Here is a 25,545-nt window from a genome sequence, read left to right as displayed (position 1 = left end):
TAGTGTAATGGTAGGTACTGTAAACTTTCAGCCTGGTGATTTAGGGTTCTGAACATTCATGGTTTGTGGTGAGAATCAAAATGTAAATACTAATTTCCACGCATGGATTTTCTGTAAACTTCACAGTTAAGGTTTCTGTCTTCCTTAACGTGCACTGCACAGTCCATGAAAGCCAGATGTTTTCTTTAACATCTTCCCATGTGAACTTAATGTATTTGTCCACAGTGCTGATGTGTTTGGCGAAGGCTTCCGCTTTCTGTATTCTATTATTGACTCAAGTATAGTTTTGGTGACGGTTTGTTGCTGGAACTTTGTACTTTGATATGGCCCAAGGGCTAATCAATAAAAGTTGTTGTTGACTCAAGTATCATCCACATACCTATACCAATTAGTGGGTGGAAATCCTGTGAAGGAGTTATGTTTTGGTTTCTACCTCTTCCATGTAGAGATTGGCAACAATGGGGGACACAGGTAAATGCATGGTACGGACGTATTTTTGTCTGTATAAACCTTTATTGTATTTGAAATAGGTAGTGGTCAGACAGAGATGCAACAAGGCACATTTGTGTTCTGGGCTGAGGTTAGTTCTGTTGCTACTGTGTTTTGTAGCAATGTTTCTTCACTACCATGACAGCTTCAGTTGTTGGAATGCAAGTGAAAAGTGAAGTTATATCATAAGAAACCATAGTATCCAATATTAGTTTTCAAACCTTGCTGACGAAGTCCTGTGAATTGTTGATGTGGTGTTGCCAATCAGAGGGACTAATAAGGTGGTTAAATGTTTCATAATGTTATAGGTCAGGGCTTTTCAACCAGTGGTATGGGTACCACCTGTGGTACATTGGTACCTGGCAGCTGGTACGTGACCATCCTAGAAAAGTGGTAGTGGGGGAAGGGGAATGAGCTGAACTGGTGGCAGCACCGCACAAGCCTGAGAGAGAGATGGCTGGAGCTGCAGGGCTATCAGGGCTCAGCAAAAGCACCAGGATCAGCACTTCTCCGGGACTGTCAGGGCTTAGCAAAAGTGCCAGAATCAGAGCCAGGCTCCAGTTGGAGCTCGGTGCTGATCCTGGTGCTTCTGAGCCCAGAAGAAGCGTCGATCAGCTGGAATGTTGCAGCATCTCCAGGGTCTTGTGATTTACTTTCAGATGCTTGGCAACTGATTCATATTTATGATGGTCACAGTGTCCCTGCTGCAACCACCCAGCAGATGGGGGGAATAAAAACCAAACACCCTCCACCCCGCCCCTGCTGTCAATCCTCAACATAAATGCTCACAACGAAAACCTTGGACAGGAGGAAGAGCACTGCTGGGGAGGCAGCCAGGTGTCTTGCTTGGGTGTGGCTTGGAGGGCACTTTTTTCAGTGCCATTGTAACTTCGAATAGTCACTGTAAGTTGAGGACTACCTGTACTTCATTACTTTTTTCTTTTTTTGGTCATCAGGTTTTTGACACCTTGCTAGGCGACTGGTGGTACCATAGAATACAGAGGAATAATGGCTTATGTTGATTTCTATTAGAACCTAGGATTTCATTTACCTTTTTTTTTGCAACTCCACCATACTATTGGCTCAGATTCAGTTTGTGATCTCCCACATTCCTGATTCTTTCATATGCACTGCTGCCCATTACAATCCCTCCCTTCCCCAATTTGGATGACACTGACTGTAGTAATTAATTAATTGTCCACACAGGGTAACTCTGGGCATCTTACAATTCACACACACACACACACTATACACTATACACAGTGTGAGGTCGGCCCCAAATCTCCTTACCTTTCATAAGAACTAAAGACCTTTATGGATATGGCTTACTGATTACTGTGAGAAACAGATTTCTAGAAAAGATAGGACATTACGCATATACAGTATGAATGTAAATCTCAGCTGGGAGGAGGTCTCTTTAGAATAATGAAATTTATATAAATTTTGCAGTGAATTCAGAATTATACTGGCCAGTAATGAAGCTTATAGAACCTTGTATCAAAGAGGGCTATTGATCTGTTCCATCTATAACAATAACTGTATTGTCTAATAATTTTTCATAATTATACTATAGTAGTCAAGCCCTGAGATTAAGGAGCAGGAACAAGAGTTATATATGTGTTGTAAAAGACTGGAGTAAAATAAATAAATAAAATTACTAATTATTAAAATCAGAGAGATTGTTTAGTATTCCTAACTATAATTGCACTATACAAAACAAATTTCACAATTCCTGAATTTCTGCCCTTTGTATATTCTTACAAACTCTAATTTTGGAAATATTGTAAAAGTTGTTTGCTATGTGGCATGAAAACAAACCGTTACTATCACATGTAAAAATGAAAGCCAAAATATTATCAATACCAGACCAACCTTTAGTTCTCCTGTAGCTACTTTAAATACAAGCTCAATGACACAGCCAACAGCAAGACGAGCAGCACTGAAGGAATGCACTTCATTCCAAATTGTATCATTGTCCACCTGAATAAAGATGGATTCAGAAATATTGTAAAGATACTGTTGTAAATTCTGAAACAATTTAGACTACACAGAGCAGTGCATACTGACTACTGGAACTGTTAAATCATAACTTAAGTGTTATAATTATAAATGCAAATAATGATAAATACTCCCCAACTCAAAATTGGTAGCACTGCCATCACAAATATAAATACTGATTTACTTTTTTAAAAAGTTATTTAGCTACAGATAAACTGCTTATACACCTATAAGTGAAGTTCTTTAAGTGGTTATCCTCATGCATCCATTTTGGGACATGTTCAGATATAAGATTTTTGACAAGAAACATATCTTGTCTGTATCATATCATACATCTTCTAAAACACAGCTCCCAATATTCCATTTTCATTTCTGAAGACCATTCCAAATAATTACAGAACCAAACCACAATTATTTCCTAAGAGAAGAAGCATAGGTTGTATGAATCCACAAAAGATCATCTATAAAAATCCAGTTACTTTAACTAACGAGATTTAATCTTGGTTTCTGTAATATTCCACACCTAAGAATAATTAACTAGCCACATGTTACTTATAAAATGTTAAAAAAAGTCAGCAGATAGTTTAGTTTAGTTTAGTTTATTGAATTTATATACCGCCCTTTTCCCATAGGACTCAGGGCGGTTTACAAAGTATTTAAAAACATCAATACAATACAAAAGTTAAAGACAAATAAAATAATTAAATTTAATCCCTGAACAAATATAAAACCCCATTTAAAAACTCTCAGCCTGGGCCAGAAAGCTCAAAGAGCCAGGTCTTCAGGTCCCGGCGGAATGACCGAAGGTCGGGGGCAGTCCTAAGCTCCACTGGCAGCTGGTTCCAAAGGGCAGGCGCACCCACTGAGAAGGCCCTCCCCCTGGGTGTTATCCGCTGGCAGTCTTTTACCAGCGGCACCCTGAGAAGGCCCTCCATGTGGGAGCGCACAGGACGAAGGGAACTTGATGCCGGCAGCAGGTGTTCCCTTAAATATCCCGGACCCAAGCCATTTAGGGCTTTATAGGTCATCACCAGCACCTTTAATCTCACCCGGAGGGCAACTGGAAGCCAATGCAGCTCGCGGAGTAGAGGTGTTACATGGGAGTATCGGGAAACCCCCATCACAACTCGCGCAGCAGCATTCTGCACCAGCTGAAGCCTCCGAGTGGTCCTCGAGGGCAGCCCCATATACAGAGCGTTGCAGTAGTCTAAACGGAGGTCACGAGCGCATGGGTGACTGTGCGTAGGGCATCTCGGTCCAGATAGGGTCGCAACTGGCGCACCAGGTGAACCTGGGCAAAAGCCCCTCTGGTCACGGATCCTATGTGATCTTCAAAACTGAGCCATGAATCCAGGAGGACACCCAAGTTGCGAGCCCTATCAACGGGGGGGGGGGGGAACATAGCATAGCTTTGCTGAAGAAAGTGTCTTTAAAAAAACCCAGATATCAAAATTAAAATGCTAAATGAAGACAAATGGCTCTGACCAGGTGGCAGCCCTGCATATGTTGATAGGAGAAGATCCTTTGGAAAGGGGATTGTGAGTATTTAGCTAACTGGCTATGGAATATGTTTATTAATATAAATTACCGTATTTTCCGGTGTATAAGATGACTTTTTAACCCATGAAAATCATCTCAAAAGTTGGGGGTCGTCTTATACGCCCAGTCGTCTTATATGCCGGAAAATCAGCGAGCCCAGGAAGGCACGCCCTCCCCTCTCACTGTGGAGGAAGCAGGGCAGGCTGGCATCTGGTGGGAGCCGGCAGGGCAGTCCTGCGCACGCGCACGCTACCCAGCTGTTAAGGAACACTCCTTAGCAGCTGGGGAGTGCACGCGTGTGCAGGACTGCACTGCCGGCTCCCGCCCGACGCTCTTCCCTCTTTTTTTTTTATTAAAAAGTTTTACAAAAACAAAGTTTTACAATATATCCCCAAATCCCCCTCACCCCAAACCCGCCCACTTCCCCCCCACTTCCCAGAGCTAAATACAGGATTATAGTTATAATAATAATAATAATTCTAAATAAAAATTATGCAAATATACAATTAACCAAATTCATAATGTGCTTTAACTCCCCTTTAACATAACTATAAACAAAGTACCAATAACAATATCCCACTAAACTCTACTCATAAGCTAAATGGAACTTTTTAGTCCCATATTTGTTCTGAATATAATCTATCCATCTCCTCCAAACTGAAATATATCTTTCCTGTGAATAATCTTTCAAATAAGCAGAAATCTTAGACATTTCTGCAAGATTCGAAACTTTAAACACCCATTCTTCTATAGTAGGCAAACTATCCTTCTTCCAATATTGTCCCACCAGTAACTGTGCTGCTGTTATCATATTCAACATCAAATTAGTTTCTTTAACATCACAATCTACAACAATACCCAATAAAAACAATTGCGGAGAAAACTTTATCTTTCTCTTAAAAATCTTTTGAATGTTCCACCAAATTTTGATCCAAAAAGCTTTTATATTTCTACAAGTCCACCACATGTGAAAATAGGTAGCTTCTAAACTACCACATCTCCAACATTTAGACTGTAAATTAGGATACATATTAGACAACTTCTTGGGATCCAGATGCCATCTATAAAACATTTTATAAAAATTTTCTCTTAAGTTTTGGGCCTGAGTAAATTTAACATTTGTGACCCAAATTATCTCCCAAGTGTCCAACGAAATTGGTTCCTGAATATTTTGTGCCCACTTTATCATACAGTCTTTTACCAATTCCGTTTCCGAATCCAATTCAATTAAAGCATTATATATCCTCTTTATATGTGCACAATTTAAATCTCTAATTTGTTTTACTAAATTTTGATCTATAATTGTGATGCCAAGCTTTTGATCTGACTTCCACCTAGCTTTCAATTGAGTATATTGAAACCAAGAGTAACTTATGTTTTCTTGTCTTAACTCATCTAATGATTTAAGTTGCCAATCATTCCCTTGCAATCTAAGTAATTCCTTATAAGAAACCATATCCATACTCACTCCCATAGATACGCCCTCTATCGCGTGTCCAGGAATTCCCCAAATCAGTATTTTATAATTTAACTTATAATAATACTTTTTCCAGACACTCAATAAAGCGCTTCTAAGAATATGGGATTTGAAAGCCCTGTCCACCTTCTTATCGTAAAGCAAATATGCATGCCATCCATATACCAAATCCCATCCCTCAAGATGAAGTATTCTCTTATTAGTTAAATTAAGCCAATCACTAACCCACGTCAAGGCAACCGCATCATAATACAATTTCAAATTTGGTGCCTTGAGTCCCCCTCTTTCCCTAGCATCTTGTAAAATCTTAAATTTAACTCTTGGTTTTTTCCCCGCCCAAATAAATTTATTAATACCCTTCTGCCATTGATCAAGGTTGGCATCCTTTTTCAATATAGGTATCATTTGAAACAAAAAGAGATACTTTGGCAGAACATTCATTTTAACAACTGCAATTCTTCCCAGTATTGATAATTGTAATTTTTTCTAATAATTTAAATCCCTTTGTACCTTCAACCATAGTGTTTCATAATTATTCTTATACAATTTTATATTTGAGGCTGCAATATATACTCTGTCAGAATCCATTTATATCACATTTCATAAATGTATAGGTAGAACAATGTGCTTATTCTGGGGATTCTGCCATCTCTCCGAAGGGGGGGGGGAGAGGATAGACTTTGGGCATCTTCAAACAACAGGGAACATTTGAACTGGGGGAGGGAGGGGGAGTGACAGATCTGGATTGTATCTTCATTTACAACAAAAAAGGAAGCAATAACCATAAAACCAAGGAGAGTTCCCTTTCCCATAGAAGGGCCTGACATCTGACCAAATGGATGAGGGGAGGGGCTGAAATGGGAATGCTTTATATAGGATTGAAATGTAACTTTGTTAGATTCCGTCTTGTATTGCCACAATCAATTCCATCCTAGTAAACATTTTCCTTTTGGACTAAACTTGCATCCAAGAGTTCTTATTTCCTAAGATGTGGATTGAGGTGGGTCCTGACAGTAGACGGAATCTGCTTTAAGAGTCAACCTGGAAGGGAAAACCTTACCGGGGGACTTTGCAACAAATACAATGTCTGGCGACGAAGCAAGAGAGGAGGGAAGCCCCATGGATTCCCTCCAAATGGAATCCCAGAGACAATGGGAAGCTGAAGCAGCATATTCCCCCGGGGAAGAAGTGGTGGAGCAGTACGACCGAAAACCCCGATGATCGATGGGCGTTGGAAGGAAAAGTGAGTGGGAAAAGGCTTCGGGAGAAGCAACCCTGAGGCAGAGTAACCACCAACCGGAATGGAGGCAAGAGATGGAGAGTTCCCTGCATGCCAGTGAGGAGGAGCAGATCCTGGAAAAGGCCATTGATCTGATGAAAGCAACCCTGAGCTCACTGAGGGAGGAGAGAGCTGAAAATCGCAACCGAGGCAGCGCCTGGGGACGTAACTGGAAAGGTAACGGAGGGGATCCAACACCTGAAACCCCGGGGCCGTCCAATGGAACAGGAATTGCTGCCTCAGCAGTACCCACCCACCCCAGAACCACATACGGAGACCAGGATGAGGAGCGATACCGGCCCCGGCGCAGACAACGCTCCAGCCAAAGACTCCCGCCCCTGGAAGTCAAATTCAAGGGGGAGCCATCACGACTGGGAATTTTCCTAACCCAAGTCCTCAGCTACATGGAAGAGTACGGACGGGACATCCCCAGTGACAAAGCACGCATCCGAATTGTGCAATCTGCCCTGGATGGGATGGCTGCAGACTGGGTGGTGAACTTGCATGACTCCAATGCCCCAGAACTCAACGACTTCAACCGATTCATGTCATCTCTGAGGCGGCGGTTCGAGGATCCTTTGGCTGACCGTAAGGCCCGGGAGAGAATCAAAACGGTGAGGCAGGGCAGGCGAGCAGTGGCTGATTATACCCAAGAATTCCGAGCCATTGCCAGCAAGTTGAACTGGCCAGAAGACATCCTCCTCAGCCACTTCAAAGACGGTCTAAACTACGACCTGTATGACGCTTGCCTGCCTCGAGGAGACCCACCCCATCTCGACGACTGGTACATCCTGGCGGAGGAAGTGGAAATAGACCTACTGAAGAGACACCGCAGAGGAAAACCATGGGGCCGCCTGCCACCCGAGCAAACACGCGAGGGGGAAAAACCACCAGCCACAGCCAAAAAATCAACAGGTTGCTTCAACTGCGGGAGAGAGGGCCACCATGCTGCAGAATGTCGTTCAAAAGCCCCCCCACGAAAACCAGAGGCATCATCCTCCAAGAAGCCGGGGAAGCCCCAAGGCAACACAAAAGAATCTTCCATGAAGGGGACAGAGGCTGTAGAGTCCACAATTCCTGCCAGGAACTGGGATTGGACTCTGGCCTGCACCGCAGGGACGGTGGACAACTCGGAAGACAGCTCAGAGGGAGAACCATTGGTAAGTGGACCCCTTCCACCCATACTTAAGACAGTGACTATATTAGCTTCCCCTATGCCTGAAGCAGCCAAAATAAAAGCTCTGTGTTGTGATTCAGGGTCAGCCTGTGGGTTCGGCAGTTGGGTCGGATGACTCAGATGAGGGGGAGGAGGGGGATGTTGAAGAACTTGCTGATGATGGCTTTGAGGCTCTGCAGAGCCCCCAGCCAGGCCCCTCCCACCTGGTGGAGACCCAGCTGTGTGAGCCTGACAGCGTGGATGAAGATGACCCACAGCTGGCCCTGTTCAAGGACGCCCGACGCAGGAGGCAGTCAAGTAGGAGTAAACAGAGGAAGGCAATGGGGCTTCTCGGAAGGAGGGAGAGAGAAGCCACGCCCTGAACTCTTTATAAAGGACTTGTGTGGGGAGGGCTAGTTTGCTGAAAGCAACCGCTCAGATAGTGTTTCAAAGCTCCGGTATCTTGGTTCGTGTCTTGTTTGTTTTTGTAATAAATTTGGCAGACGTATTCCAGCCTCTTGCCGTCTGTAAAGGGGTTGCCTTTTCTGCAAGGCCGGTAGCAGGCTGGTACAGAACACTCTGATAGACTCTGGGTGCATCCGCTGCCTTATCAGCCCAACGCTGGTGGAGAGATTGAGCATCCCAGTGAGGAAGCTAAAACAACCAATCTCTTTTACTTAATTAGATGGGACAATAGCAGGGGGAGGACCAGCCACCCTAGCCACTTTACCAATCCACCTATCACTGGGGCCCCATGAGGAGGACATAACGTTTACAGTGGCCCCAGGCATGGAATGCCCAATGATTCTAGGACTGGAATGGCTGAAGAAATGGAACCCCGGGATAAACTGGAGGACAGCAGAATTCAATTTCCCAAAGGGGGGACAGAAGAACGTAGACTCCAAAAGCACCCCCCCAACCCAGAGAGAGGAGACAGCAGCGGTGGGGAAAGAGAAGGGGTTACCAGAGATACCGGAGGAATACAGGGACCTGGCTGAGGTTTTCAGTGAGGAAAGAGCAGATGAGCTTCCCCCCCACCGCCCCACAGACTGCACCACAGAATTCAAATCTGGGGCAAAACTCCCAAAACCCAGGATGTATGCCATGAGCCCAAGGGAAATGGCAGAAATGGAAAGATTCATAAAGAAAAACTTAGAAAGAGGATTTATTGAGCCTGCCAAACCCAAAGTGGCCGCACCGGTTCTGTTCAGGGAGAAGAAGGATGGGTCTTTTCGCTTGGTTGTGGACTATAGAAATTTGAACACAATTAGTGAATGTAATCTGTACCCCCTTCCCCTAATGAAGGATATGCTATCCCACCTATCGAAAGGAAAGATTTTTTACCAAACTAGACCTGAGGGAAGCATACTACCGTATTAGGATTAAGGAAGGAGACGAATGGAAGACTGCATTCAACTGCCCAATGGGGTGCTATCAATTCAAAGTATTGCCATTCGGACTGCAAGGGGCCCCTGCAGTCTTTATGCAATTAATTAATGACGTGCTGAGAGAGCACCTATATAAGGGGGTCCTGGTTTACCTCGATGACATCCTTATCTTCACAGAAACCAAAGAGGAACATATCAAACTAGTCAGAGCAGTCCTAAATATTTAACCTTTTTCACTATTTCAAAACCTGTTAATTTAGATAACATATCCCTTTCACTCATAGATAAGTTCTTAGATAATATCTTAGTCTTATTACTATTCACCTTAAACCCAGAAACCTTACCATACTGAGTTATAATTTCCCTCAAATCTATAACCGACTGTAACGGTTGAGATACTGTCACAACCAAGTCATCGGCAAAAGCTCTCAATCTATAATCATTCTGTTTTATTTTAATTCCCTTTATCATAGAGGACTCTCGAATTTTAATTAATAAAATCTCTAATGTTAAAACAAACAATAATGGTGATAGGGAGCACCCCTGTCTTGTACCTTTTTCAATTTTAAAGGTCTCTGTTAGATCCCCATTAACTATAATTTGTGCAGTTTGTTGTCGATAGCATGTAAAATAGCATGTAAAAAACCTTTAATAGCATGTAAAAAACCTTCTCCAAAATTCATCTCCTCAACAACTCTCAATAAAAATTGCCAATTCAATTGGTCAAAGGCTTTCTCTGCATCCAAAAATATCAATGCTGCGGAGACAAGCAAGTGTACAATTTGTCTTACGTTATATTTCATATACCTTCCAGATATAAATCCCGATTGATCACTATGAATCATTTGTTTCAAAACGTGCATTAATCTATTACCCAATACTTTAGCAAAAATCTTATAATCTGTATTTAAAAGCGATATAGGTCTATAATTTTTAGGTTGAGTAAGATCTTGATCCTCCTTTGGAATCAATGATACAAAAGCTGTCCTCCATGATGGAGGAACTACGCCTCCAGTATGAATTTCATTAAACAAAATCAATAATAATAATAATAATAATAATAATAATAATAATAATAATAATAATAATAATAATAATAATAATAATAATAATAATTTTATTTATATACCGCCCTTCTCCTGAAGGACTCAGGGCGGTGAACAGGGCAGATATATAAAAAATACAAAAATACAAAAGTTAAAAGAAAATTAAACATATGCCCAACTAAAAACAGTAAATACAGATATTAAAAATGATCATAAAAGCCCAACCCATCCCCCATCAGGCCAGGCCGGCTTGTTCAAATAAGAGTGTCTTCAGATCGCGACGGAAGGAGCGAAGATCGGGCGCCATCCGGAGCTCAACCGGCAACCGATTCCATAGCTCCGGGGCGCCCACAGAGAAGGACCTCCCCCTGGGGGCCACCAATCGACATTCTCTGATCGGTGGCACCCTGAGGAGGCCCTCTCTGTGGGAGCGTACAGGGCGGAGGGAAGTTGATGCCGGCAGCAGGTGCTCCCTAAGGTACTCCGGACCCATGCCATGTAGGGCCTTAAACACCATTACCAGTACCTTGAATCTCACCCAGAAGACAACTGGTAACCAATGCAGCTCACGGAGCAGAGGTGTAACATGGGAGACTCCCAACACAACTCTCGCGGCTGCATTCTGTACCAGTTGGAGCCTCCGAGTGGTCCTCAAGGGCAGCCCCATGTAGAGAGCGTTGCAGTAGTCCAGACAAGAGGTCATGAGCACATGAGTGACCGTACATAAAGCATCCCGGTCTAGATAGGGCCGCAACTGGCGCACCAGGCGAACCTGGGCGAAGGCCCCCCTAGTCACAGCTACTATATGGTCTTCCAGAGTGAGCCGTGAATCTAGAAGGACTCCCAAGTTGCGAGCCCTATCTACGGGGAGTAATAGTTCACCCCCCATGGAAAGAGATGGAATGTTCTGAATATCCCGGGATGCCAGTATGCACAGCCACTCAGTCTTGTCGGGGTTGAGTTGAAGTCTGTTCCTCCCCATCCAGACCCGAACTGCCTCCAGGCAACGGGACATCACGTCGAGGGCATCACAGGGGTGGTTTGGGGTCGAAATAAAAAGCTGGGTATCATCGGCGTACTGATGATACCCAACTCCAAAACCACGAATGATCTCACCCAGCGGTTTCATGTAGATGTTGAACACGAGAGGCAAGAGGACCGACCCCTGAGGAACTCCACAAACGAGAGACCTCGAGGTCGATCTCTGCCCCCCTGCCAACACCGACTGCGAACGTCCCAGGAGATAGGAGAACCACTGCAAAACCGTGCCTCCCACTCCCAATCCCCTGAGACGCCGCAGCAGGATACCATGGTCGATGGTATTGAACACCGCTGAGAGCTCTAATAGGACTAGGACAGAGGAATGTCCCCTGTCCCGAGCCCTCCAGAGATCATTCACCAGAGCGACCAATGCCGTCTCCGTGCTGTACCCGGGCCTGAAACCCGATTAGATAATCCGCTTCATCCAGGACCAGAGGGAGCTGATGCGCCACCACACTCTCAACAACCTTCGCAAGAAAGCGAAGGTTGGAGACCGGACGAAAGTTATTCAACACAGCTGGGTCCAAGGCAGGCTTCTTGAGGAGAGGTCTCACCACCGCCTCTTTCAAGACGGCGGGGAAACTACCCTCACTCAAAGAGGCAGATATAACCGCCTGGAACCAGCCTCGTATCCTCTCCCTGGCCGCATAAACCAGCCAGGAAGGGCACGGGTCCAATAAACATGTGGTGGAGCTCAGCCGCCCCATAATCCTGTCCACTTCCTCCGGAGTCACAGAACCAAACTCTTCCCAGGTAATATCGACAAGACCACCCGTGTCCTGATCGTCAGACTCTGCCCAGTCAGAGTCCAGACCGGTCCGAATCCAAGCTATTTTGTCCGACAGATGTTGGTTAAACTCCTTGGCACGACCCTGCAAGGGTTCCTCCCTCACCTCCTGATTAAGGAGGGAGCGGGTTACCCTAAACAGGGCGGCCGGGCGATTATCTGCGGACGCAATAAGGGTAGCGAAGTGATTAGACCTCGCCGCCCTTATTGCCGCGAGATAAGACCTAATGTAGGTTCTTAGTCACAATCGGTCGGATTCGGATCAGCTGGATCTCCAACAGCTCTCTAGGCCCCATCTCCGACGCTTCATCTCCCGAAGCTCCGCAGAAAACCATGGAGCTCGATGGGATCTGCACCAGGTCAGGGGCCGCAAGGGTACAACTCAGTCAAGAGCCTCCGTGGCTGCCCTTTCCCAGGCTTCCACTAAGGCATCCGCCGAGTTGTGAGCGAAGGAGGCAGGTGGGGTCCCCAGCGCTGTCTGGAACCTCTCAGGGTCCATTAAGCACCCGGGGCAGTACCATCTAGTTGGTTCCACACACCCATGGTGGGGAGTGGCAAAACGGAAGACCAGCCGCAGGAGATGATGATCGGCCCATGACAGGGGCGTAACAATTGGGGAGCCCCCACCAAGATCATCTAACCACCGTCTAGATAAGAAAATCAGGTCAAGGGTGTGGCCTCCCACATGAGTCGGTCCAGAAATTACTTGCGTCAGGTCCATGGCCGTCATGGAAGCCATGAACTCCCGAGCTAACTCAGATGATCCTCCCAGGGATGGTAGATTGAAGTCACCCAAAACTATAAGTTTGGGGAACTCAATCACCAACCCAGAGAGGATATCGAGAAGCTCAGGCAGGGCTGCTGCTGCGTGACTAGGCGAAAGGTACACCAGCTGCAAGCCCAACTGTGCACCAGGGCCACATCTCAAGAAGAGAGACTCACACCCGACTATCTGGGGAACGGTGGTCTCCCGCGGACACAAGGTCTCCCTCATGACAACCGCCACTCCCCCGCCCCTACCCTGAGCCCGAGGCCGGTGTAGCACCCGGAAACCTGGTGGGCAAAAATCGACCAGAGGAATACCGCCCTCTGGGCCCAACCAAGTCTCCGTGATGCAAGCCAGGTCCGCATGCTCACCCTCGACCAGATCCCGGATGAGAGGAGCCTTATTAACAACAGACCTGGCGTTCAAGTACACCAACCGGAGCTCAGGTGGCTGCACATCCTCGCTCCCGGGACCTCGGGTCAGAAACAGAGGGTCGGAGTGCCTCACCACTTGTAAGCAGCGGAGAGGCCTTCCCAGAAGTCGATACGGCCCTCTGTTCATACGCCTGCTGTTCAATCATTTCAGGCAACAACTTTTTATAGTAAATTGCTGTTAGTCCATCTGTTCCCGGAGCCTTGCCCAATTTCAACTGTTTAATAGCTAAAGAAATTTCTTCTGATGTAATTGGGCAATTCATCTCAAGTTGTTGTTCTTTTGAGAGTCTCGGAAAATGAGCTCCCTGTAAATACTTGTCTATATCTAAAGCTTGTATATTTTCTTTAGAATATAATTTCGAGTAAAAATCTAAAAAACTCCTCTTAATCAAATTTTGTTGGTAGACTTCTTTTCCTTTATATTCTATTTTATCTATAGTACGTGATTTCTGTTTCTTCCTTAATTGATAAGCCAACCATCTACCAGGCTTATTAGCGTTACAAAAAGTATTGTGTTTAGCATAGCGCAAATTAATTGCTACTTGATCAGCCAGTAGCAAATTAAATTGTTCTTTCAATAAATGTATTGAGATCTTTAAATTATTATCCAATGGATTCAAAATAAGCTTTTTCTCCTTAGCTTTAATCTCTTCCTCAATATCTAAACGTTTTTGCATTTGCTTACACCTGTAAGCATTATTCATATAAATCAAAACTTTACTAGCATCCCAAACTATTTCCATCGAGGTACCTTTATGCATATTTGTAACAAAAAATTCTTTCATATGTTCTCTACATTTCACCAAGAACAAGTCATTTGTAAATAAGTTCTCATTCAACCTCCAGGATCTTCTACTAGCATCTTCAGCAAAAAACTCCAACCAAACAGGACTATGGTCAGACATTGTCCTAGGAAAAATCTTAACGTTCTTAACCGAAGAAAAAAGATCAGTAGTAATCAAAATAAAGTCAATCCTGGAGAAAGATTTATGTCTATCCGAAAAAAAAGTAAAATCTCTGTCTCTCATATTCGTTTCCCGCCATACATCTCTTAATTCCAGATCTTCCTTCAAATTTAATCCAAAAAGCTATAAATGTAATAATAAAAAAAAAATCAAAAAAGCTTTAGGCAATTTCGAATTAAAAAAGTTTTTAGAGGATCCCTTCTTGTCTTCAGATGGCACCAGAACTCCATTCCAGTCCCCCATCATAATAACAGATTTATAATCCAGTTCGATTAGTCTCTGATGTAAAAATTTAAAGAATTTTTGCTGTTGTTGATTTGGAGCATATAATCCAATAAGAAGAACTTAGTAGTATTAATTCAATACTAACATATCTCCCTTGTTTATCCGATTCAAGTATCCTGCCGGCTCCCGCCCGACGCTCTTCCCTCTTGAGGCAGCATCCCCGAGGACTCCTTAGGAGCCGGGGAGCGATGCTGCCTCAAGAGGGAAGAGCGTCGGGCGGGAGCCGGCAGGGCAGTCCTGCACACGCGCGCACTCCCTGGCTGCTAAGGAGTGCTCCTTAACAGCTGGGGAGCACGCACATGCACAGGACTGCCCTGCCGGCTCCCGCCAGACGCCAGCCTGCCCTGCTTCCTCCACAGTGAGAGGGGAGGGCGTGCCTTCCCGGGCTCGCTGATTTTCCGGCGTATAAGACGAAAAATCTTGAAAATCATCTCAAAAGTTGGGGGGTCGTCTTATACGCCCAGTTGTCTTATGCGCTGGAAAATACTGTATTTAGAAAATTCCTAGGCAGAAATGACTATCTTGTTTTTCCAGGATCTGATAACAAAAAAAAAGTTTGATCTACATAAAGAACAATTGCCTTATGCAGATATAACAGCATCATTAGAGATTAAAAATACAAAGGAGAGAAAATACTGTAAGAAAGAAAATGGAGAATTGGCTTCTAAATTATTTTAGCTCTCCCATCTTGCATATCATATATTTTTCTTAGAACTAAGGTAGAGCTTATATCTCACAATTAGAGCAAATAAAGCAATCATTTTTTGTACTTTAAAAGATTAATGGACATCCTCAAACATAGCTTGATCAAACTTTATCGTGGATAAGAGACAACAAGACAGTCATCTGTGTAAAAAAAGATTGCTCAGTACAAAATCAAGACATAGACAAGATATGAAAAGCATTTAGAAACAGAATTTCTGAGTGAGTTCTGCATATACATTTCATACTAATTGGTGTTTTTTCTTGCCAATACTGATTTAATCTATATTTTTCGTAGGTCTTTTTTTTATTAAAGAGTTTTACAAAAACAAAATTTTACAATATATCCCCAAATCCCTCCCACCCCAAACCCGCCCACACCCCCCCACTTCCCAGAGCTAAATACAGGATTATAGTTACAATAATCATATTCTAAATAAAAATTATGCATAATATACAATTAACCAAATTCATAATGTGCTTTAACTCCCCTTTAACTACAAACAAAGTACCAATAACAATATCCCACTAAAATCTACTCATAAGCTAAATGGAACTTTTTAGTCCCATATTTGTTCTGAATATAATTTGTCCATCTCCTCCAAACTGAAATATATCTTTCCTGTGAATGATCTTTCAAATAAGCAGAAATCTTAGACATTTCTGCAAGATTCGAAACTTTAAACACCCATTCTTCTATAGTGGGCAAACTATCCTTCTTCCAATATTGTCCCACCAGTAACCGTGCTTCTGTTATCATGTTCAACATCAAGTTAGTTTCTTTAACATCACAATCTACAACAATACCCAATAAAAACAATTGCGGAGAAAACTTTATCTTTCTCTTAAAAATCTTTTGAATGCTCCACCAAATTTTAATCCAAAAAGCTTTTATATTTCTACAAGTCCACCACATGTGAAAATAGGTAGCTTCTAAACTACCACATCTCCAACACTTAGACTGTAAATTAGGATACATGTTGGACAACTTCTTGGGATCCAGATGCCATCTATAAAACATTTTATAAAAATTTTCTCTTAAGTTTTGGGCCTGAGTAAATTTAACATTTCTGACCCAAATTATCTCCCAAGTGTCCAACGAAATTGGTTCCTGAATATTTTGTACCCACTTTATCAGTCTTTTACCAATTCCGTTTCCGAATCCAATTCAATTAAAGCATTATATATCCTCTATATGTGCACAATTTAAATTTCTAATTTGTTTTACTAAATTTTGATCTATAATTGTGATGCCAACCTTTTGATCTGACCTCCACCTAGCTTTCAATTGAGTATATTGAAACCAAGAGTAACTTATGTTTTCTTGTCTTAACTCATCTAATGATTTAAGTTGCCAATCATTCGTAGGTCTTCAGTGGCCTATTTTTTAAACTATAGATTTGCCAAGTGCAATGGAAGATAATTATATCCCAATCTCTCAATTAATTTGTTTCTATGTAATTTCACATATTGAGGAATGCTGTTCATTTTATCTTATTTTGCAAAATGTAGAGATATTTGCCACAACAATGCTGGAATAATTTTCAAAATAATATTCATAACACTAACCAGATTATTTAAAATTGTTCCCAAGAAAAATAAAGCAATTTAAAAATTATTATGGTAAAAGTTAAGTGAGAATATTTTAATTAATTTTGAAACTTTGTAGTTAATTATGACACAAAATTGTGAAGTTTAGACGGCACCCAAAATGACAAAATTAAATTGAAATCAAATCTAAGTAAACAAAGCTCAGAGAACAAAATATAATTTACTGGGGAAAAATGTAAAGGAGAAAAATATATGGAACACATACATGTCCAAGAAGTTATGACTTGGAAGCACAACACTGAAGAAAGATTTGGGTCTATTTACTGACACTAAACTGAACATAAGCCAGCAATGTGAGATAACTAAAAGGGCTGTATAAGAAGAAGCATTGTACTACAAACATACACAATCCTTATTTCCTTCTACTCTGTGCTGATGAGGCTACATCAATATGTCTTTTTACCATTCTGGGCACTACAAAATATTGACAGGTTAGAACAGTTTTAGAAGATGATGGCAAGGATAATTATAGGAACTAAAGGACATATGCTATGAGGACAAGATGGAGGAAATTGGAATGTTTAATCTGGAGAAAAGAAATCTGAGAGGAACAAGATATTAGTGTTTAAGTATTCATGAGTTTAAGTATTACTCTTGACCATTGACCATCTACAGTATTTCAATAGTAGAAATATATATGAAACACACTGATAATAAAAGTTTATTTGGTCAAACTCACAATGAAGTATAAAACCTTTCCAGATATCTCTGAAAGAAGCATGTTTACAATCAGTCTCCAGCTTGTCAACTAGAGATGTGGCAAGTACAAATGTTGTACTATATTTAATGGTACACTGTGTTTTATAGAGATGGATGGAAGAAAAGTATTCCTCTCTGTGTGAGATGCATTCCCGTGAGGAAAGGTGAGACAAACTATGATTAATGTGTTCATCAAACTATCAGTGTGCAGTGGCTAGTATCGCACATGACCTTCACAAGGCCAGCAGGGAAATATGTATAGCATGTACTCGAACTACAATTCATCTAATAAAAAAGCCCCATATCCATCCCATTAGAATATTAGGAGCACTGGATGTTTTGTATGTATACAAAGAGTTCGCTCTTAGGATACTCGCAATATCAAATTTGAATAAAGTAACTCTCTGGTTGAGGTCCAGGTCATAAGTCATTAAAATCAAATGATTATATCAGATTACTAGACAGTCATAGGATCCTAAGGGGCAAGTAATCTAGCTGTGTAGCAGATGGAATTGCCAGATTCTGCAGTATCAACAAATCTGTTTTTCCTTGCTTTTTTGGGTCCCAAATAACTGTAATATTTCTAAGGTCATCTGAACCCCAAACTACATTAGAAAGACTTTGAAAGTTTGGATTATTTTGAAATGTGACATAAACTTGAGCTGCCACTCAAGTTCAGCCTTTGCATCATGTTTCTGGAAATAAGGGAAACATGCTTTCCATCCCACGAGGCCACAGAAAAAAGAAGCGGTACATGTGTATGTTCATTAAAAATCTATTCCTAACATCCATAAATAATGGGATTGCCAGCTATGTGCTTCACAATAGGCTGAAACTAGGAAAATCTGTAAGTATTAAGCCAGAAGCCATTGCATATAAAGGGAGACAGTTACCATTGCACTTGACACTGTATGTGCCAAGAAGTATAACTCTGGGCAAAAATGGAACTGATTTGTAAAACAGGATGTTGAATGGGATCAGAACTGACTTGCGACAAGAACTTTGCATCCTAGATGGTGCCTGAATGCTATTAAGAATAACAAAAGTAAGTGGGAATGATCTATTTCCCCATTTATTTTTTTAAAAAAGAAAAGGGAGTCATATTTACCCATGAGAGTTAGATTATTTCAAAGACTAACTGCAGAATGGCAGGTTTTATAATCATAAGAGATAATAAACAGCATTTACACACATGAAATAATTTACATCCACACTGGAAGAAACAGATTGGGTGGTTCTTAAACTATCTCTATGATATGTCTATATTTTAGAACTTGTTTATTTATTTGTGTTTTACCATTTTATTTCTCTTTGTTTCTAGTCTTTCTCTAGATTAGAATGTACAATTAAAAAGGGGAAAGAAAAAAGGAATTGGAAATCTTTATCACAACCCCCCCCCTTCATGGATTACTGCCTTGTCGTGGCGAAGGGGCTTGCGTAAGTCAATGAAGCTATGAGTTGTGCCGTGCAGGGCCACCCAAGACACACAGGTCATAGTAGAGAGTTCTGACAAAACGTGATCCACTGGAGAAGGAAATGGCAACCCACTCCAGTATCTTTGCCATGAAAACCCCATGGACAGTACCAAAAGGAAAAAAGATATGACTCTGGAAGATTAGCCCCTCAGGTCGGAAGGTGTACTAATGTGGAAGAGCAAAGGGCTAGTACTAGTAGCACCAGAAAGAATGAAGCAACTGGGCCAAAGCCGAAAGGATGCTCAGCTGTGGATGTATCTGGTGGTGAAAGGAAAGTCCGATGCTGTAAAGATTTATTCTCCATAGGAACCTGGAATGTAAGATCCATGAATCAAGGCAAGCTGGACATGTTCAAACAAGAGATGACAAGACTGAACATCGACATCTTAGGAATCAGCGAACTAAAATGGACAGGAATGGGTGAATTTAATTCAGATGACCATCAGGTATACTACTGCGGGCAAGAATCCCTCAGAAGAAATGGAGTAGCCTTCATAGTCAATAAAAGAGTAGGAAAACCAATCCTGGGATACAATTGCCAAAATGACAGGATGATCTCAGTGCGAATCCAAGGCAAACCATTCAATATCACAATAGTCCAAGTCTATGCCCCAACCACCGGTGCTGAAGAGGATGAAACTGACGTGTTCTGTGAAGCCCTATAGCACCTTATAGAACTTACACCAAAAAATGATGTCCTTATTATCATGGGGGATTGGAATGCTAAAGTAGGAAGCCAAAAGATAACTGGAATAACAGGCAAGTTTGGCCTTGGAGTACAAAATAAAGCAGGGCACAGGCTGATGGAATTTTGTCAAGAGAATATGATGGTCATAGCAAACACTCTTTTCCAACAACCCAAGAGACAGCTCTACACATGGACATCACCAGATGGCCAACACAGAAATCAGACTGACTATGTGCTCTGCAGCCAAAGATGGAGAAGCTCTATACAGTCAGTAAAAACGATCAGGAGCTGACTGTGGCTCAGATCATGAGCTTCTCATTGCAAAATTTAGGCTTAAATTGAAGAAAGTAGGGAAAAGTACTAGGCCACTCAGATAATGAACTACAGTGCTGGAGAAGGCTCCTGCGAGTCCCTTGGACTGCAAGGCGTTCAAACCAGTCAGTCCTAGAGGAGATCAACCCTGACTGCTCTTTAGAAGGCCAGATCCTGAAGTTGAAACTCAAATACTTTGGCCACCTAATGAAAAGGAAGGACTCACTGAAGAAAAGCCTAATGCTGGAAAAGATTGAGGGCAATAGAAGAAGGGGACAACAGAGAATGAGGTGGCTGGATGGAATCACCGAAGCAGTAGGGGTGAGCTTAAATGGACTCCAGAAGATGGTAGAGGACAGGAAGGCCTGGAGGAAGGTTGTCCATGGAGTCACAATGGGTTGGACATGACTTTGCAACTAACAACAACAAATACTTCATGTGATATTAAATCTATCCCTCTGTTAATGCTGCCTAGGGCATTGACTTTTTTGGTGACTGCAACACAGTGATGGCTTATATTTAAGTGATTGTCCACCAGGACTCCAAGAGCCCCTTCCTCCTGTTGCTTCATTATCTTTTCCAGGATCTTCCCAGGTACTGATATCAGGCTGATTGGTCTGTAGTTTCCTGGATCAACTCCCACCTTTTTTTTTGAAGATGGAACCAGTTCTATGGTAGTTCCCTGGTACACCAGGATCTTTGAAAGATATGGTTTCAGTTGTTCTGAGATCATGTCTGCCAGCTGCTTCAGAACTCTGGGATGTAATCCATCACATCCTGATGATTTAAACTTGTCTATGGTGAACAGCTATTCTCTTACCATTTTTGTGCCTATTTTAATTTGCATTCCTAGTCTGCCTTTTATGATTCTGTTTTTGGTAACTGGGCTATTTTTTCTTTTTGTGTGAAGACAGATGGAAAGAATGAAACAGCTCTGCTTTCTCCCTAATGCTCATCACTTCCTTGCCATCTCATCCCATTAGTGGACAATTTGTTTACTTGACTTTTTTCTTGTTTTTTATATGTTGAAATAAACTTTTTTTATTGCTTTTGATATTTGGTGCAAGTCTTAGTTCATTCTGAGTCTTGGCTTTCTTGACTTCATCTTTACAGATTTGGCCCATATGCTGGTTTAATGCCTAATTATGCATCCCTCTTTCCATTTTTTTATATTTATCCTTTTTGTTTTTCAGTTTATTGGAGAGTTCTTTATCCAAGCCTTCTGGTTTCTTTCTGGATTTCTTATTTTTCATTTTTCAGTGGTATTGTGGTAGACTGGGCTTTTATAATCACAAGTTTCTTCATATTGCACAGTTTAAAGGATTGCTAATATGAAAAGAGGCAGTTTTCATCTCCAAAGTGGGGACCTGAGTGATAGTAAACTTGCAATCTTCATAATAAAAACTATGAAGAGCATCACAAGATAATTCATGTAATTCAGTAACTGTTGGTTACTATGATGGCTACCATGAGGTCAAGAAGCAAAACAACATATTCTATAGACTACTTCACATATCATGCTTCAGAAGTATTCAACCAATCCTTCCGCTTTCTTGGTGCAATGGCAAAACAGGACAGCAAACATATTCTTTGGGAAGAAAGGAAAGCCCCATTTGTTGTGTTTTACTTTATGGCATTTATTTTAAATAAGAAATCTATTTTCAAGCCTGAACAATTTATGTAATCCATAAATATTATGTTGTTGTTTTTAATATTTGAGATAAATTATATAGGTAGTGTGAATCTTAAATGTAAGAATCAATAGGGAAGCCAAAGTACCATATGTATATATTTAAAAACAAAGTACATGGAGTCTCTTCATACTTCTGTGCCAATAAAGCTTTTTTATGGAAAAAAATTTAAAACAGCATGTTGCTATGAAACAATTATAATATTTGGAAAAAAGATATATGCTTCCTCTGATATGAACAAGGCTTTGTGCAATTGGGAACCCCAGTAGAGATGCAAATATTTCAGTTATCAATAATATTTACTGAAGATAAGTAAAATTACTGCATAGAATGTTTTCCCCAAAGTTTATAGAACTTTGGGTTCTACACATATGAGTTCTATAATAAAAATGAGAATTGTATATTTAGTCAGTTTAATTAACATGGATTTAATCAGTTTAATCAAGTTCTGCTGCATTACTTGATCAAATAAGAAAAAATGCTTACCCCAATGCCACCACATGGAAGCCTGACAAACAGTGATGTCAGAGAACCTGGAGGAATTAGAGTAAAACATTGTTAAAATTACAAAACGTGTGATTTGGGAGTAATTTAAAAATATGTCATCAAAATTAATAGTATAGACCTATTCATTCCTACAATAATATTAGGTGCTGAATGTGACGCTGATTCCCTCTGCCTCTAAACCTAGCTGCATCATTTCTGGAGCAAGACTATAAGATTGGGTCTTTAATACCAAGCACCAAAAATGGAGACAGAAACAGGTTTTAAACTCTTAAGAAAAGATTCTTTGAGGGTTTTAAAAATATTTGATACTGATATTTTAAAATCATCTTGCCCATTTACTTACAACCTTCTCCTCATGAATAAACCAGCTAAAAATTCAATTGGCCAAAACATTTTAAACAGGCTGACACTGAGGTAGTTGACAATATCATATTCCTAAGGAAAAAGTATTGCCTAAAGAAGCATCCTTCCTGAAGGATTGGTACCAAAGCAAAGAATCCCTTTTGAATATTCTTTCAATGGCAAGTAACAGGGCTCAGATGCTGGACATTCAGTGAGATGCAAGGAATGTTAGGGGAACCTTATCTAGAAGATGTTGTTACCCCTCGATAAGTACAGTGAAGTGTATGGCAGTAAATGTGATGAGTAAACATTTGGTCTCAAAAGTGGCAATTTAAACATCTTTCTGTTATGCCCCTAAACTTCAGCAACATTGGGATCACTTCATTATGTGAGTATTATAAATACCAGATTATCTAATTTAAGCATGGTGACTTAGATTATGTCACTGAAATTTCCTTGGATAAAGGGGAAAAAATACTCTCCAAAATACTATGTCCTGGTTATCTTGTAACCGTGACTGGAAGGAGAATAACATTAGTCTAGAAGAATTGTTCCTCTTTGATTAGGTATCCCATCAACTTTATTTATCCCTATTTAGAACAGGAATTAACAGATAGGAATAGAATTCAGTAGATAAACTCTTTAACACCATGTAACAATCTCTCAGTCTTAGATGACAGAAATGACTGAAGACTCAAGATGTGTCATTTTGGAAAATATTTACATAGTCAAGATTAGTTGTTTTCAGCACTTATTAACCAACTATCAACCACAAGGTTGGGGGATGATCAGCTGTTGAGGCTGTGGAGCAGGACAACACATTAAAATGGTGATGGGTATGGGATGTTACAAAAGCTAGAAGGCAGTCTATTATGGGGAAGATGCCCCAAATATGTAGTATTGGTGGCATGTTCCAACCCCCTGAGCAAACTTTCAGCCATTGGACTGCATATCCTTGAGGGCTGGGGGTTCAGCTCCTGCTGGTGAATACCAGATCAGTCAATAATGAGGGTCCCCTTATCCAAGATCTCATCGAGAAGGAGCTGAGCATGCCTCACCAAAACCTTTTGGAGGCGATTCACCTTTTGCTCTTCCCAAAGGCCTTGAAGACATGGCTATATCAACAAGCCTGGGATCCCAATGGGGGCCTGGCACTTTGGGGGTAGCTAATAGAGTAGAGAATACCCCACCTCCTCCCTGTATGCACTTTGTTCCCACCCTTTCCATCCCACTTAGCTTTGTTTCAATTGAATTTTAAATTTAAGACTTTTTATTGTTTTAATGTTTTATTCGGTACTTTCTGTAACCTGCCTAGAGTTGCCTTCAATGGGATGGGTGGCATAAAAGTTTGATAAATAAAAAACTAAAAAAAACTGTATCAGGCAATATTTGGTTCAACACATGCAACCACATAGACTTTGGATCTGGTTTTCTGTATGGAACTAATAGCTGATGGGTGTGGAAGTCTGATTCTGATTCTGTTAGTATAGAATCATTGGGTTACTTTTAACTTTTGAAGATGGAAGATGAAATACGATGGTCTTCTCTTTAGAATTTGTTTGTTAAGCATGCCAAGGATGGCTTTTGAGAAAATTCTGATTGAATTTTAAAAAGGTCTGAGAGATGAAAATGAATGAAAATTAGGTAGTATAAGTGAGGTTTTACACTGGAACAAGATTTTTGTTCTTTAGCAAATCACTGAGAAATACATAAATGTGTGAAACTAAATTTAATATATATTTGTTTATTTAAAGCATATACTGTAATTCAGAGAATCTGTATTATAGCATGATTTGCAATACGGAATTGAAAGCTGGATGCTTTATTAATTAAGAATTACAAAAGAGAGTTTGGGCGATAGCAAACATAATATACTTGAATTTATCCTAAAGCAACTACAGGTAATTTAACCAAGTCAGACTAGTGTTTTAGACTTTAAGACAGGGCTTTTCAACCTTTTCACCCATTGTACCACTTTTAGGATAAGGCAATATCCGAGTACCACCAGTCGCCCAGCAAGGTGTCAAAAACTTGACCAAAAAAAGAAAAAAAAAGATAAAGTAGTCCTTGACTTACAACAATTCGCTTAGTGACTATTTGAAGTTACAATGGTACTGAAAAAGTGACTTATGACCATTTTTCACACTTATGACTGTTGCAGCATCCCCAGGGCCATGTGATTTACATTCGGATGCTTGGCAACTGATTCATACTTATGACATTCACAGTGTCCCTGGGTCATGTGATCAATGGCTGGAGGGGGGGGCATGGCATGGCCAACTTATCAATCAGATTGCTGGGGGCCTGTGGGGGGGAATCCGTGGATCTCTGGTGGAGGGGGGTGAGTGCCTTCCTTCCCTCCCTCTCTCCCTTTGTACCTTCCTTCCTTTTCCTTTCCTTCCTTTCCTTCCCTCTTTGTCTCTTCCTTCTTCCCTCCCTCCATTCCATTGTCTCTCCCTCCCTCACTGTCCTTCCCCTCCTTCCTTCCCTGTCTCTTCCTCCTTCCCTCCATCCCTTCCATTGTCTCTCCCTCCCTCTCATTGTCCCTCCCTCCCTCTCTCCTTTCCTTCCTTCCTTCTTTCCTTCCTTCCCTCTTTGTCCCTTCCTTCCTTCCCTCTCTCCCTCCCAAGCAACCTGCTAGTCCAAACTACAAATATTGCACCTCACACAACCTGCCCATCTCCCATATTCAGGCATGTACATTACGAACCAGCTACTTCTCCCAATCATTTTTCCCCTACCAGAGCCCAGCGTTCGAGCCAAGTTCCCGATCCTCTCTGTGTACATCGTTCTTCCCATAGCGCTCCCCAGCGCTGTCGAGAGATGCCCATTTCTGGCTGCATTGCTACTGTTAAGTTAATTTTCACC

General features: G+C 41.5%; 1 protein-coding gene across 4 annotated transcripts in view; it reads right to left on the bottom strand.

Moving 5' to 3' along the window:
- Positions 1-25,545, bottom strand: part of HDAC4 (histone deacetylase 4) — a 371,455-nt gene that overhangs the window by 80,110 nt on the left and 265,800 nt on the right. For all 4 annotated transcript variants that reach the window (XM_083350735.1, XM_083350737.1, XM_083350736.1 and 1 more), the window contains 2 exons: positions 22,315-22,361; positions 2,362-2,469 (listed from right to left, as the gene is read on the bottom strand). In XM_083350735.1, coding sequence (XP_083206861.1) covers positions 2,362-2,469; positions 22,315-22,361 — 155 coding nt within the window. The remainder of the gene's footprint in view (positions 1-2,361; positions 2,470-22,314; positions 22,362-25,545) is intronic.

This window comes from Vipera ursinii (assembly GCF_947247035.1).
Source record: "Vipera ursinii genome assembly, chromosome: 1".
In the NCBI taxonomy this organism is placed as follows: Eukaryota; Metazoa; Chordata; class Lepidosauria; order Squamata; family Viperidae; genus Vipera; species Vipera ursinii.
The sequence above is the reverse complement of the archived record's forward strand: the minus strand, read 5'-3'. Positions and strand labels throughout refer to the sequence as shown.